We start from the raw sequence: 15,999 nt of genomic DNA, 5'->3' as shown, positions 1-15,999 counted from the left end.
GGTCCCTCCAGTCCTTATCCGCAGGCTGTTTGCACTCCTATTGGATTGGGCACAGTCTCTCTCAGTTTCTCAAATGGGCATTCTGCACTTTTAGCGAATGTCTGTTGACGGTGTGGGGACTCCCCTGTTCTCAGGTCTGAGAGACGTCTGCTCTTTCCCACTGCTTTCCCCAACATGGAAGCCGAAAACATCTAGGTCTTGCGGCTATCGGTAATCTGTTCCCATCTCCTTGTATTCTGGAGTTAATGGGGATACTTTGTCACCTTTTTGGGTTGTTCATGGATTTTTTATCTTGCTATCTAGTTGTCTATTTCTTTCTTTTTTTTTTTATGAATTTATTTATTTATTTTTGGCTGCGTTGGGTCTTCATTGCTGCGTTTGGGATTTCTCTAGTTGCAGTGAGTGGAGGCTATTCTTCATTGTGGTGCGTGGGCTTCTCACTGCGGTGGCTTCTCTTGCTGCGGAGCACGGGCTCTAGGTGCGCGGGCTTCAGTAGTTGTGGCTTGCGGGCTCTAGAGCACAGGCTCAGTAGTTGTGGCGCACGAGCTTAGTTGCTCCGTGGAATGTGGGATCTTCCTGGACCAGTGCTTGAACCCGTGTCCCCTGCATTGGCAGGCGGATTCTTTTTTTATTTTCACTGTATTTTATTTTTACAAGAGATAAATAGACTGACACCAAGCATTGTAAATGGATGACCACAACAAAAGCAACAATGATTGCAATTACCAAACACAAAACACACTCATACTATGTCATAATATTGACATTCAGTCCAGTAATCCTCCACTGTAACAGCTCCTTTACTTTGCAGTGAAAATTGATTTGTATATTCTTTGCCTCTGAGTCCTTGTGGGATTTTTTTTTTTTTAATTCAAACAGAAAGTCACAAAAATTATAATCATCCTCATCAGTTCACTCAGTTCCATGTAATTAATTTTTTTTTCATCTTGATCTTTTGTTAGCACTTTTATGAGTTCATCAGTTTTTCATTAGAGTTCTGAAAATGCTTATTCATTCAGTTCAGCAGTACAGTCAGTTACCAGAAACCTGTACTTGTCAGAGTCTTCACCATGAATTCCTTGAAGATGAAACCCTTTTATAGGAACATATTTGCAAAAGCATCAGAGTACACCCAGAACTGTCTGTAAATGACAAAAGACTTAAAAATGACCACGGTTAAAGATTTGATGAAAGTTCATAATAATGCAATTGACAAGGAAATTTAGTTATTTCTGAGATATACATTTTAAAGTAATAACTAGAATTATGACTTATAACATTATACCAGAACATATAAGATTTTTAGAAATTTCATGTAATGTCTGAAACATTTATATTAACATATTTCCATACAAATAACCCAATGAAAGTTTAGTATTAGTTGTTTTGTTTGTTTGTTTTTTTATACTGCAGGTTCTTATTAGTCATCAATTTTATACACATCAGTGTATACATGTCAATCCCAATCGCCCAATTCAGCACACCACCATCCCCACCCCACCACAGTTTTCCCCCCCTTGGTGTCCATATGTCTGTTCCCTACATCTGTGTCTCAACTTCTGCCCTGCAGCCCGGTTCATCTGTACCATTTTTCTAGGTTCCACATACATGCGTTAATATACGATATTTGTTTTTTTCTTTCTGACTTACTTCACTCTGTATGACAGTCTCTAGATCCATCCACGTCTCAACAAATGACTCAATTTCATTCCTTTTTATGGCTGAGTAATATTCCATTGTATATATGTACCACAACTTCTTTATCCATTCATCTGTCGATGGGCATTTAGGTTGCTTCCATGACCTGGCTATTGTAAATAGTGCTGCAATGAACATTGGGGTGCATGTGTCTTTTTGAGTTATGGTTTTCTCTGGGTATATGCCCAGTATTGGATTGCTGGATCATATTGTAAATCTATTTTTAGTTTTTTAAGGAACCTCCATACTGTTCTCCATAGTGGCTGTATCAATTTACATTCCCACCAACAGTGCAAGAAGGTTCCCTTTTCTCCACACCCTCTCCAGCATTTGTTATTTGTAGATTTTCTGATGATGCCCATTCTAACTGGTGTGAGGTGATACCTCATTGTAGTTTTGATTTGCATTTCTCTAATACTTAGTGATGTTGAGCATCTTTTCATGTGCTTCTTGGCTATCTGTATGTCTTCTTTGGAGAAATGTCTATTTAGGTCTTCTGCCCATTTTTGGATTGGGTTGTTTATTTTTTTAATATTGAGCTGCATGAGCTGTTTATATATTTTGGAGATTAATCCTTTGTCTGTTGATTCGTTTGCAAATATTTTCTCCCATTCTGAGGGTTGTCTTTTCCTCTTGTTTATGGTTTCCTTTGCTGTGCAAAAGCTTTGAAGTTTCATTAGGTCCCATTTGTTTATTTTTGTTTTTATTTCCATTACTCTAGGAGGTGGATCATAAAAGATCTTGCTGTGATTTATGTCAAAGAGTGTTCTTCCTATGTTTTCCTCTAAGAGTTTTATGGTGTCCGGTCTTACATTTAGGTCTCGAATCCATTTTGAGTTTATTTTTGTGTATGGTGTTAGGGAGTGTTCTAATTTCATTCTTTTACATGTAGCTGTCCAGTTTTCCCAGCACCACTTATTGAAGAGACTGTCTTTTCTCCATTGTATATCTTTGCCTCCTTTGTCATAGATTAGTTGACCATAGGTGCGTGGGTTTATCTCTGGGCTTTCTATCTTGTTCCATTGATCTATGTTTCTGGTTTTGTGCCAGTACCATATTGTCTTGATTACTGTAGCTTTGTAGTATAGTCTGAAGTCAGGGAGTCTGATTCCTCCAGCTCCGTTTTTTTCCCTCAAGATTGCTTTGGCTATTCGGGGTCTTTTGTGTCTCCATACAAATTTTAAGATGATTTGTTCTAGTTCCGTAAAAAATGCCATTGGTAATTTGATAGGGATTGCATTGAATCTGTAGATTGCTTTGGGTAGTATAGTCATTTTCACAATATTGATTCTTCCAATCCAAGAACATGGTATATCTCTCCATCTGTTTGTATCATCTTTAATTTCTTTCATCAGTGTCTTATAGTTTTCTGCATACAGGTCTTTTGTCTCCCTAGGTAGGTTTATTCCTAGGTATTTTATTCTTTTTGTTGCAATGGTAAATGGGAGTGTTTCCGTAATTTCTCTTTCAGATTTTTCATCATTAGTGTATAGGAATGCAAGAGATTTCTGTGCATTAATTTTGTATCCTGCAACTTTACCAAATTCATTGGTTAGCTCTAGTAGTTTTCTGGTGGCATCTTTAGGATTCTCTATGTATAATATCATGTCATCTGCAAACAGTGACAGTTTTACTTCTTCTTTTCCAATTTTTATTCCTTTTATTTCTTTTTCTTCTCTGATTGCTGTTGCTAGGACTTCCAAAACTATGTTGAATAATAGTGGCGAGAGTGGACATCCTCGTCTCATTCCTGATCTTAGAGGAAATGCTTCCAGTTTTTCACCATTGAGAATGATGTTTGCTGTGGGTTTGTCATATATGGCCTTTATTATGTTGAGGTAGGTTCCCTCTATGCCCACTTTCTGGAGAGTTTTTATCATAAATGGGTGTTGAATTTTGTCAAAAGCTTTTTCTGCATCTGTTGAGATGATCATATGGTTTTTATTCTTCAATTTGTTAATATGGCGTATCACATTGATTGATTTGCGTATATTGAAGAATCCTTGTATCCCTGGGATAAATCCCACTTGATCGTGGTGTATGATCCTTTTAATGTGTTGTTGGATTCTGTTTGCTAGTATTTTGTTGAGGATTTTTGCATCTATATTCATCAGTGATATTGGTCTGTAATTTTCTTTTTTTGTAGTATCTTTGTCTGGTTTTGGTATCAGGGTGATGGTGGCCTCATAGAATGTGTTTGGGAGTGTTCCTTCCTCTGCAATTTTTTGGAAGAGTTTGAGAAGAATGGGTGTTAGCTCTTCTCTAAATGTTTGATAGAATTCACCTGTGAAGCCATCTGGTCCTGGACTTTTGTTTGTTGGAAGATTTTTAATCACAGTTTCAATTTCATTACTTGTGATTCGTCTGTTCATATTTTCTGTTTCTTCCTGGTTCAGTCTTGGAAGGTTATACCTTTCTAAGAATTTGTCCATTTCTTCCAGGTTGTCCATTTCTTCCAGGTTGTCCATTTTATTGGCATAGAGTTGCTTGTAGTAGTCTCTTAGGATGCTTTGTATTTCTGCGGTGTCCGTTGTAACTTCTCCTTTTTCATTTCTAATTTTATTGATTTGAGTCTTCTCCCTCTTTTTCTTGATGAGTCTGGCTAATGGCTTATCAATTTTGTATATCTTCTCAAAGAACCAGCTTTTAGTTTTATTGATCTTTGCTATTGTTTTCTTTGCTTCTATTTCATTTATTTCTGCTCTGATCTTTATGATTTCTTTCCTTCTGCTAACTTTGGGTTTTGTTTGTTCTTCTTTCTCTAGTTCCTTTAGGTGTAAGGTTAGATTGTTTACTTGAGATTTTTCTTGTTTCTTTAGGTAGGCTTGTATAGCTATAAACTTCCCTCTTAGAACTGCTTTTGCTGCATCCCATAGCTTTTGGATCATCGTGTTTTCATTGTCATTTGTCTCTAGGTATTTTTGATTTCCTCTTTGATTTCTTCAGTGATCTCTTGGTTATTTAGTAACGTATTGTTTAGCCTCCATGTGTTTGTGTTTTTTACGTTTTTTTCCCTGTAATTCATTTCTAATTTCATAGCGTTGTGGTCAGAAAAGATGCTTGATATGATTTCAATTTTTTTAAATTTACTGAGGCTTGATTTGTGACCCAAGATGTGATCTATCCTGGAGAATGTTCTGTGCTCACTTGAGAAGAAAGTGTAATCTGCTGTTTTTGGATGGAATGTCCTATAAATATCAATAAATCTATCTGGTCTGTTGTGTCATTTAAAGCTTCTGTTTCCTTATTTATTTTCATTTTGGATGATCTGTCCATTGGTGTAAGTGAGGTGTTAAAGTCCCCCACTATTATTGTGTTACTGTCGACTTCCTCTTTTATAGCTGTTAGCAGTTGCCTTATGCATTGAGGTGCTCCTATGTTGGGTGCATATATATTTATAATTGTTATATCTTCTTCTTGGATTGATCCCTTGATCATTATGTAGTGTCCTTCCTTGTCTCTTGTAACATTCTTTATTTTAAAGTCTATTTTATCTGATATGAGTATAGCTACTTCAGCTTTCGTTTGATTTCCATTTGCATGGAATATCTTTTTCCATCCCCTCACTTTCAGTCTGTATGTGTCCCTAGGTCTGAAGTGAGTCTCTTGTAGACAGCATATATATGGGTCTTGTTTTTGTATCCATTCAGCCAGCCTGTGTCTTTTGGTTGGAGCATTTAATCCATTCACGTTTAAGGTAATTATCGATATGTATGTTCCTATGACCATTTTCTTAATTGTTTTGGGTTTGTTTTTGTAGGTCGTTTTCTTCTCTTGTGTTTCCCACTTAGAGAAATTCCTTTAGCATTTGTTGTAGAGCTGGTTTGGTGGTGCTGAATTCTCTTAGCTTTTGCTTGTCTGTAAAGCTTTTGATTTCTCCATCAAATCGGAATGAGATCCTTGCCGGGTAGAGTAATCTTGGTTGTAGGTTCTTCCCTTTCATCACTTGAAGTATATCATGCCACTCCCTTCTGGCTTGTAGAGTTTCTGCTGAGAAATCAGCTGTTAACCTTATGGGAGTTCCCTTGTATGTTATTTGTCGTTTTTCCCTTGCTGCTTTCAATAATTTTTCTTTGTCTTTAATTTTTGCCAATTTGATTACTATGTGTCTCGGTGTGTTTCTCCTTGGGTTTATCCTGTATGGGACTCGCTGCGCTTCCTGGACTTGGGTGGCTATTTCCTTTCCCATGTTAGGGAAGTTTTCGACTATAATCTCTTCAAATATTTTCTCTGGTTCTTTCTCTCTCTCTTCTCCTTCTGGGACCCCTATAATGCGAATGTTGTTGCGTTTAATGTTGTCCCAGAGGTCTCTTAGGCTGTCTTCATTTCTTTTCATTCTTTTTTCTTTATTCTGTTCCGCAGCAGTGAATTCCACCATTCTGTCTTCCAGGTCACTTATCCGTTCTTCTGCCTCAGTTATTCTGCTATTGATTCCTTCTAGTGTAGTTTTCATTTCAGTTATTGTATTGTTCATCTCTGTTTGTTTGTTCTTTAATTCTTCTAGGTCTTTGTTAAACATTTCTTGCATCTTCTCGATCTTTGCCTCCGTTCTTATTCCGAGGTCCTGGATCATCTTCACTATCATTATTCTGAATTCTTTTTCTGGAAGGTTGCCTATCTCCACTTCATTTAGTTGTTTTTCTGGGGTTTTATCTTGTTCCTTCATCTGGTATATAGCCCTCTGCCTTTTCATGTTGTTTGTCTTTCTGTGAATGTGGTTTTTTTTCCACAGGCTACAGGATTATAATTTTTCTTGCTTCTGCTGTCTGCCCTCTGGTGGTTGAGGCTATCTAAGAGGCTTGATGGGAGGTTCTGGTGGTGGGTAGAGTTGACTGTTGCTGTGGTGGTCAGAGCTCAGTAAAACTTTAATCCACTTGACTGTTGATGGGTGGGGCTGGGTTCCCTCCCTGTTGGTTGTTTTGCCTGAGGCAACCCAACACTGGAGCCTACCTGGGCTCTTTGGTGGGGCTAATGACAGACTCTGGGAGGGCTCACGCCAAGGAGTACTTCCCAGAACTTCTGCTGCCAGTGTCCTTGTCCCCACGGTGAAACAGAGCCACCCCCCGCCTCTGCAGGAGACCTTCCAACACTAGCAGGTAGGTCTGGTTCAGTCTCCCCTGGGGTCACTGCTCCTTCCCCTGGGTCCCGATGTGCACACTATTTTGTGTGTGCCCTCCAAGAGTGGGGTCTTTGTTTCCCCCAGTCCTGTCGAAGTCTTGCAATCAAATCCCACTAGCCTTCAAAGTCTGATTCTCTATGAATTCCTCCTCCCGTTGCCGGACCCCCAGGTTGGCAAGCCTGACGTGGGGCTCAGAACCTTCACTCCAGTGGGTGGACTTCTGTGGTATAAGTGTTCGCCTGTCTGTGAGTCACCCACCCACCAGTTATGGGATTTGATTTTACTCTGATTGCGCCCCTCCTACCGTCTCATTGTGGCTTCTCCTTTGTCTTTGGATGTGGGGTATCTTTTTTGGTGAGTTACAGTGTCTTCCTGTCGATGATTTTCCAGCAGCTAGTTGTGATTCTGGTGTTCTCGCAAGAGGCAGTGAGAGCACGTCCTTCTACTCCGCCATCTTGGTTCCTCCTGAAAATTTTTAAGAAAACTTTTAAATAAATCTTTAAAAGGAAAAGAAAGGATCTTAAATATTCATCAGTAGGAGAATGGGTAAATAGAAGGTATGCTTATTTGTTGGAACAATATAGAGTTATTTAAAGCAATGAACTAGGTCTGTATATCAATGTATATGGCAAGACAATGCTGAATAAAGTAAGGAAGATGCTGAATAATGTATACAGTTTGATACCATGTATGTATATTAAAATATTTAGGCTTATGGATATTTCTGTATAGGTGTATAAAATTTTAAAAGTGCACTGAAATACATACTCCAAATGCATGATAATAGGGGAGGGGAAAAGGAATGGGACTTAGAGTTTGGCTTAAAGGGGACTTTAACTGTAGTGTTTTATTCCTTTAAAAAAGGAAAGGTAAGCAAATGTGACAAGATTGACACTTGTTAGTTCTGGGTGGTAGAATCGTGGATGTTTGTTATATTCTTGGTACTTTATTGTATTTTTAAAATCCATTTTTTTCCCTCAAGAAAGATCTATTATTTTTTAGGAGAATTTGGAACTTTGTGATTACAAGACTAGTTTCTATATAACTAAGAATCCCCAAAAGTTGTTGAAATCCTTTCAGTGGGAATATGAAATGGTCTAGGTACTTTATTTTACCTTGCTGCTAACGTCCTTGAGTTTAGGGATTTCCAAAAAACTTAAGAAAAATTGACAGAATCTATATCAAAATATCATTAGATGTCTTTGAGTGGTGAGATTATGGTTCAAATTTTTACTTATTAATATATTTTTTAAGTTTATTAATTTTTTTCTCAGTAAGAATATACAACTTTTTTAAAGTAAATAAAATAATAAATGTTTTTTTAGAAAAACCAGAAGAAACGAAAACAAAGGAAAGCAATCCGAATGAAATAGTGCCATTTACTCTAGTGATCAGGAAGAATACATTTTTCAGGTCTTAGCTGTTAAGGTAAAAGTGGAGCATCTAAGCATCCTGTCTCTTTGACACTGCTATAAATCTGAGAGCCTCACTGAACTCCAAGTGGGTTTAGGGAGCTTAGTAATCGGGGTCTTTAATGGAACATGGGTAGTAATTTGTTGACTGGTTCATGACGTTTTTGACAGTAAACTGAATGAGGCTCCATTTGTGAAAGAACCTAACAGTTTCTTATTATTGATATAAAAGTTTCTTGGATAGGAAATTTTTATGAAACAAAGAATAATCTGGAAACCAGAGGATTGGCAACACCTGAAAGGATAAAAGAAGGGGAATTCAGCGGTAAGAGAAAAAAATGTAGGAGACTGAAATTAAATCTTAAACATGAAATTGGTAAAAGATTGTTTTCAATTATAATGAGAAAATATTGTAGACTTTAAAATGAAGAAACAATGTTAATCTTATAAATTATAGAGGTGGAACACAATCTTTGTTTTGGTCTATTTCGTGTTTATGTATTTGCTTTGCATTTAGGGGTTGTATTAAGTGAAATTACTAAATTTTACCTATATTGTACTAAGTGAAAGTACTAACTTTTACCTATATTTTACTCCAACCAAACTAAGTATTTGTATATCTTAGAAATACTAGTATTTTGAACTTTTTCATTTTGAGTTTTTTCTTCCCTTAGGCAGAATTGTAAATTAAATTGTAATTCTTTACAGGTGATCTAGTGCAAATGAGCGGGTGTTTGCATGTATTTTACTTCTTGACTTCATATTAGAAAAGCAACGCCGTTCTTTCCTCCTATGTGTTTCCTCTACTCCTCATACAGAATACTTCACTTCTGATACTTCTGGTCATCACATGTATGTGAGGTTTTTCCCCACACCAAGCAATTCTCTGCAACACCAGCTGGATGTCCTACTTCAATTCTCACACTGTCTGTCTGGAGATGGTATCAGATCCCACACGTTAAGGGCTCAGTCCCACAAGACTGCTCCCACCCCACTTCATATGCCAATCACAAGTAGTAGGTCCTCAGGTTACGCACAACTTCTGTCTGACTTGGACTTGGCTACAAATCAGAGGTTCTCACGACCTTCTCCTCATGTTTGATTAAATTGCTATAGTGGCTCACAGAACTCAGGGAAACACTTATGTTTACCAGTTTATTAGATATGATAAAGGACACAGATGAACAGTCAGATGAAGAAATATATAGGGCAAGGTCTGGGAAGGTCCCCAGCACGGGAACTTCTGTCCCCATGGAATTGGGGTGCCTCACCTTCCCTGTGTGGATGTGTACACCAACTTGGAGGCCCTCTGAACCCTATATAGTATTGTGATTTTATGGAGGCTTCATCATGTAGGCAAAATGGATCATTTACTCCATCTTCAGCCCTTTTGCCTTCTCAAGAGAATGGGGAGTAGGGGAGCTTGGGGAATGGGGCTGAAAATTCTAAGCTTCTAATCATGGCTTGTTCTTTCTGGTGAGCAGCTCTCTTCAGAAGCCATCCAGAAGCCTGCCCAAATTTGCCTCACTAGAACAAAAGACACTTCTATCACCCAGAAAATTACAGGGGTTTCAGGAGCCCTGTGTCAGGAACTGGGGTCAAAGACCAAATATTAGAACAAAAGATGCTCCTAGTGCTCTTATCACTTAGGAAATTACAAGCGTTTCAGGAGCCCTGTGTCAGGAGCCAGCACCAGAGACCAATATATATGTTTTTCTATTATCTCACAGACTTAGAAAAACAAAACAAAACATTGTGAGAGACTAAAAATATTACGAACTGTATTATCACAGTGAATGTTTATATTGATGTTGTATGTACTTGGAAATGGAAAAGCAAAATTGTACAAATAGTGTATCCTGGCTTAGAATCTGACCTTTAAATTTTCATTTGAAAAGAAATCAGAGTATTGCTGTTATAACACATACATTATGGTCTTAGTTGTACAGAATAAACAAAAGACTTTCTTGAACAGGTTTGAAATAATTGTTTGACATTTTCCAGGAAAATCAGATGCATGTGCCAAATGTAGACTGCTGGCAACTTGTTCTCCTTTTATACAGAGATAAAGGCCACCAGGAAGTCTTTTGAAATTCTACAGTAGCTTGTAATGGGATCTGCAGAACTTGATATTTAACTTTATAACTGTTATTTTCAATTAATAATTATAAGACCTTGAACAAGTCATCTAACTTCTCTGTTCACTATTTTCTTTATTTTAAAATGAAGATATTGTACTAGATGATTTCTAAAGCATCTTCCACTTCTAAAATGCTATAATTTTATTTCACATTAGGATTCTTCTGCTAATGCAGATTTATAAAAATGAGATAGTTGGTTGATAAAGTGGTTGTGGCATTTTACATTCCCACTAGCAAAGTTGAGAGTTCTATTTGCTCTAAATCCTCTTCAACACTTGGTAGCATCAATTTTTAAGATTTCAGGTATTCTAATAGGTGTATAATGTTATCTCATTGTGGCTTTAATTTGTATTTCTCTAATGACTGTGATGTTGAACATCTTTTCATGTGCATATTAGCCATTCATTTATCTTTTTTTGGTGAAATATCTATTGAAATCTTTTGTCCATTTTAATTTGGGTTGTTTGTCTTCTACTCATTGTGTTGTAAGAGTTCTGTATACATTCATTGTGTTGTGAGAGTTCTGTATACGTTCTAGATACAAGACCATGGTCAGATTTTTGTGTTGAGAATATTTTCTCCCATGATGTGGTTTGCCTTTCATTATTTTTACAGTGTCTTTGGAAGAGTAGATTTAAATTTTGATGATGTCCAATTTTTCCATATTTTTCTTTTATGGTTTGTGCTTTTTGTATCCTAAGAAATCTCGACCTATTTTTATGTGGCTCTGATTTTCTCCTATGTTTTCTTCCTGAATATTTATAGTTTTAGCTTTTTTAAAAATAAATTTATTTATTTATTTTTGGCTGTGTTGGGTCTTCGTTGCTATGTGTGGGCTTTCTCTAGTTGCAGAGAGCGGGGGCTACTCATTGCGGTGGCTTCTCTTGTTGCGGAGCACGGTCTCTAGGCGCGTGGGCTCAGTAGTTGTGGCACATGGGCTCTAGAGCGCAGGCTTAGTATTTGTGGCACACAGGCTTAGTTGCTCCGCAGCATGTGGGATCTTCCCGGACCAGGGTTCAAACCCGTGTCCCCTGCATTGGCAGGCGGATTCATAATCACTGCACCACCAGGGAAGTCCCTGTTCTGGACTTCATTCTATCCCATTGACCTATTCTTTTGTCCTTATGTCAGTATCAGTCTTAATTACTAGGGCTTTATAGTAAGTCTGGAATTTCAGTAGTTTAACTCCTTCCACTTTATTCTTCCTTTTCAAAATTGTTTTGCTGGTCTAGGTCCTTTGTATTTTCCTATAAATTTTAAAATCGATATCAATTTCTACCAAAAAAAACCTTCAGAGATTTTGTTTGAGATTGAATCTTTAGATAAATTTGAAGCAAAGGATGTGACCTGGGTTGGAGAGGCAGTTGACTGATCATGCACACTACATTAAGTCCTTCCTTGAAGGAGGATCTTAGTGGAGCATCTCCAAGTCTACAGTTACAGTGGTTGATAGTGTTGTTCAAATCTTCAATATTCTTACTGGGTTTTGTGTGTGTGTATATTCTATCAGTTACTGGGAAAGGTAGGTTAAAATCTCACATCCTGACTGGATTTACCTGTTTTTCCTTTTAGTTCTGTAAGTTTTTGCTTTATGTATTTTGAAGCTATGTTATTAGCACATATACATTTATAATGGTTATATCTTCCTGATGTGTTGATTCTTTTATCATTACAAAGTGTCCTTTAATTCTAAAAATAATTCTTATGTAATCTGTTTTGCCTGATATTAATCTAACCCCTCCAACTTTCTCATAGTTATTTTCCTCATGGCTTTTATCATTTTCCATCCTTTTACTTTTTAACATATTTGTATCTTCATATTTAAAGTGAGTCTCTTAGAGTTAATATTAAATTGCTTTAGAAAAAATACAGAAACTTTGCTACTTTTATTATTGGGGGAAGCCAGGTGGAGGGTACATGAGAACTCCTGTATTATTTTTTTCAACTATGTAAGTCTAAAATTATTTCAAGAATGTTTATAATTGCCTGTTGGTTGGTGCATTTTTGTAGTAACTTCTCTAAAATTCTTGTCTGATAATTCCAACATCTGTATCAACTATGTGTTGTTGTTGTCCTTTGATTGTCCTTATTCATCCTAGTTGAGATTTTTTTTTCTGTCTTTTGGAATGATGAGTATACTCATTTTGGATTGTATCCTGGACGTTTTGAGTGTTATGAGACCTTGGTTCCTACTTAAATCGTCTATATTAGTAGGCAGCCACTGGAGAGGGAGGAATGGTGCTGCATCTTTGCTGACATTCCCCTTATATAGGGCAGGAATGGTTGGCAGGGCTCTGCCCCCATAGTCTCTGTGGCTGCATCCTGGTGGGGGATGGGAGGGCCACCACCTCTGTTGTCATTTGTGCAGGGTTGGGATGGTCAGCAAGTCTCTGCCCCACAGATTATACAGCACTCATTTGGGAGGGTTGCATCCTTCAGGTCTGCTGTCTTCCCAGTCCTTTGGTTGGAGACAGTGGGTTTTTTCTTATGGCTTTTTTGTTGACCTACACCTGTTGGTGGTTCCAGGTTGTAAACTGCTGTCACACCCAGGGTGAGACACATGAATGGCAAATCTCAAGATTTTTTAATCACTCAAGATCTGCAGTCTCTAGCCAGTTTGTCTTATTTTTGTCACCTTTTCAGAGTCTGCTTGTAGTTGCTTTGTCTTTGGTCCAAGGTTTATAGTTGTAATTAGCAGGAAGAGTAGGATGCAGTGCACTTAATTTATCTTGTTTGGAACCAGACATCTCTTACTGGTTTTTAAAATATTTATAATTTCTGTATTTTCTGTTTATTTGCCTTGTGTATTTTGTTTTTCAGGCAAATGAAGATAAAACAATGTCAGCCAACCTAAAATACCTTTCCTTGGGAATTTTGGTCTTTCAGACTACCAGTCTGGTTCTAACGATGCGTTATTCTAGGACTTTAAAAGAGGAGGGGCCTCGTTATCTGTCATCTACAGCCGTGGTTGTTGCTGAACTTTTGAAGATAATGGCCTGCATTTTATTAGTCTACAAAGACAGCAGTAGGTATCTAGATTTTTTAAGTCATTGCAATTTATTTAATTATTTTGGAGTTATTCACATGTGATATATATATATATATAGTATATATGTATAGGTACTTATATATATGACATATATATATTATATATAGGTAACTACACATTTGAACACTTGCATTATTTAAGAACATTTCAATTTTCATTTTATTAAGATGGTTTTAGTCTAGTAATAAAGGTATTTTATTCTTATCTATGTTATGATTCATGTCCTCTGGTTAATGCTGTAAATATGAAACAAAGTTTCTTGCATTTATAATAATTTGAGAGTAAGTAATTTAGAGGAGTAATAATTTTTTACTAAAGTCAAGGCTTTTTTGTTTTATTTGCTGCATGATTAGTCCAGCAGTGACTAATTTGATATAGTTTTTTTAAAAAACAGTCTTTATTGAGGGAATTCCCTGGTGGTCCAGTGGTTAGGGCTCCATGTGGTTAGATTATTTTGGGGGTACATTAAAATGAAAAACAGACTTTTTTCATGTTTTTATATATCAAACCAAATGAGAAGACAAGCAACAGATTGAGAGAAGGTATTTACATCACAGGTAATCACTAATAATTAATATCCAGAATGTACAAAGAACTCCCACAACTCAATAAGAAAAAGATAAGAAACTCAACAAAAAAGGGACAAAAGATATAAATAGGCAACTCACAGAAGAGAAAACCTGAGTGGCCAATCAATGTATAAAAAGATGTTCAACCTCTCTAGGAATCAGAGAAATCAAATTAAAGCCACAAGACTCAATTCCACTACCCTCATACTGCTAATGAGAAAAATATGTGACAGCATCAATTATTTAAAAATTTAAGTTTAAAGATGAGCTAATATTTTATATTTTTTCTGCTAAAACTAAAAAAATCTTTTGGTAATTTTTGTTTTACTTACATAATTTTTTTACCATTATTTTAGTCAGGAAAGGCTGAATATCAAGTAGCATTCTTTAGTTATTTTCATTTTGTAAACTAAACATTGTAAATCAACTATACTCCAACAAAAATTAATTTAAAAAAAGGTATTTTCATTTTAAAACAGTTTTCATAAAGTTTGCAAGTTTTTTTATCATCACCTTTTTTGACCATGATTCTTTCTTTCTTTCTTTCTTTCTTTATGGCTGTGTTGGGTCTTCGTTTCTGTGTGAGGGCTTTCTCTAGTTGCGGCAAGTGGGGGCCACTCTTCATCGCGGTGCGTGGGCCTCTCATTATCGCGGCCTCTCTTGTTGCGGAGCACAGGCTCCAGACGCGCAGGCTCAGTAATTGTGGCTCACGGGCCTAGTTGCTCTGCGGCATGTGGGATCTTCCCAAACCAGGGCTCGAACCCGTGTCCCCTGCATTGGCAGGCAGATTCTCAACCACTGTGCCACCAGGGAAGCCCAAGTTTGCAAGTTTTATGTTGAGAGAGAAAATCATCTGTGAAGTGTATTGTTGGTAAGGTGGTAGGGTTCCTTAGAATTTCTCCTTTCTTTGGGGGTTTATGTATCTCTGAAAGTTCTTTGGGCATTTTTTTGTGATTGATACTGTGGGTTAGCTAGCTCAGAGTCCATTTTTAACTCCTTTCTCCCTTTCTTATCTCTAATGTGGAGAATATAAAAGAAAAGAATTGATTTTCCAGCTCCCTTGTAGCAGGGGGTAGTTATGCAACACACAGTCTTGGTCAGTGAGAGGGAAGAAGATGCCTACTAGGCCACTGTTTCCTCCTCTTCTTTCTTCCTTCCGGAAAGAAGAACCAGAGGTGCATCAGTCAGTTGGTAACCTGTTGCAAAAAATCACGTAGACAATACATGAAAAGCATGAAAATAAAAAGCCAATATATATACAGAGAGAGCTAGGTCCCTGATGTCATCACGGAGCTGCTGTAGCAGCTTTTGACCTGGACTCATGACATGTGAGACAAATCCCTATGGGTTTGAGCCACTGTTGGTTGGGTTTTCTGTTGTTTGAGCCAAACCCACTTCCTGGTGTCCTTCTTTTCATGATTAAAGTCTTCATAATTATTAATTGGCATTAATGGCTGATGATAAAATACATTATAAAATACAAAGTATCAATATAATATTGCTATGATAAAGTAAGAATACTTCGTTGACAAGTTAATACTTTGAGGTTTTGGTTATCATAAATACATATGTGTATATATAATCAATTTGATTTATTTCCCAATGAAAAAAATATATATATAAAGATAATGCTCTTCTTAATATGCTACCTTATAATATTTAGTATTAGCATCATTAAAGGTATAGGTATACCTTATTTTATTGCAGATATTGTGTTTTTTACAAATTTAAGATTTGTGGCAACCCTCCATTGTCAGATGATGGTGAGTATTTTTTAGCAATAAAGTATTTTTTAATTAAGGTATGCACATTGTTTTTTTTAGACATAATCTTATTGCACAGTTAACAGACTACAGTAAAGTATAAACATAACTTTTATATGCACTGAGAAACCAAAAAAATTCTTGTGACTCACTTTATTGTGATATTCACTTTATGGCAGTGGTCTGGAAATGAACCTGCAATATCTCTGAGGTACGTCTGTATATTTTAGACCTAAAAGGATCTTAAC

General features: G+C 36.8%; 1 protein-coding gene across 1 annotated transcript in view; it reads left to right on the top strand.

Moving 5' to 3' along the window:
• Positions 1 to 15,999, top strand: part of SLC35A3 (solute carrier family 35 member A3) — a 41,060-nt gene that overhangs the window by 11,776 nt on the left and 13,285 nt on the right. The window contains 1 exon segment of the mRNA XM_061183804.1: positions 13,191 to 13,395. Coding sequence (XP_061039787.1) covers positions 13,191 to 13,395 — 205 coding nt within the window.

Source organism: Eubalaena glacialis, chromosome 3 (assembly GCF_028564815.1).
Source record: "Eubalaena glacialis isolate mEubGla1 chromosome 3, mEubGla1.1.hap2.+ XY, whole genome shotgun sequence".
NCBI classification, from domain to species: Eukaryota; Metazoa; Chordata; class Mammalia; order Artiodactyla; family Balaenidae; genus Eubalaena; species Eubalaena glacialis.
Note: the sequence above shows the minus strand (reverse complement) of the source record. Positions and strands in the feature narration are given on the sequence as shown.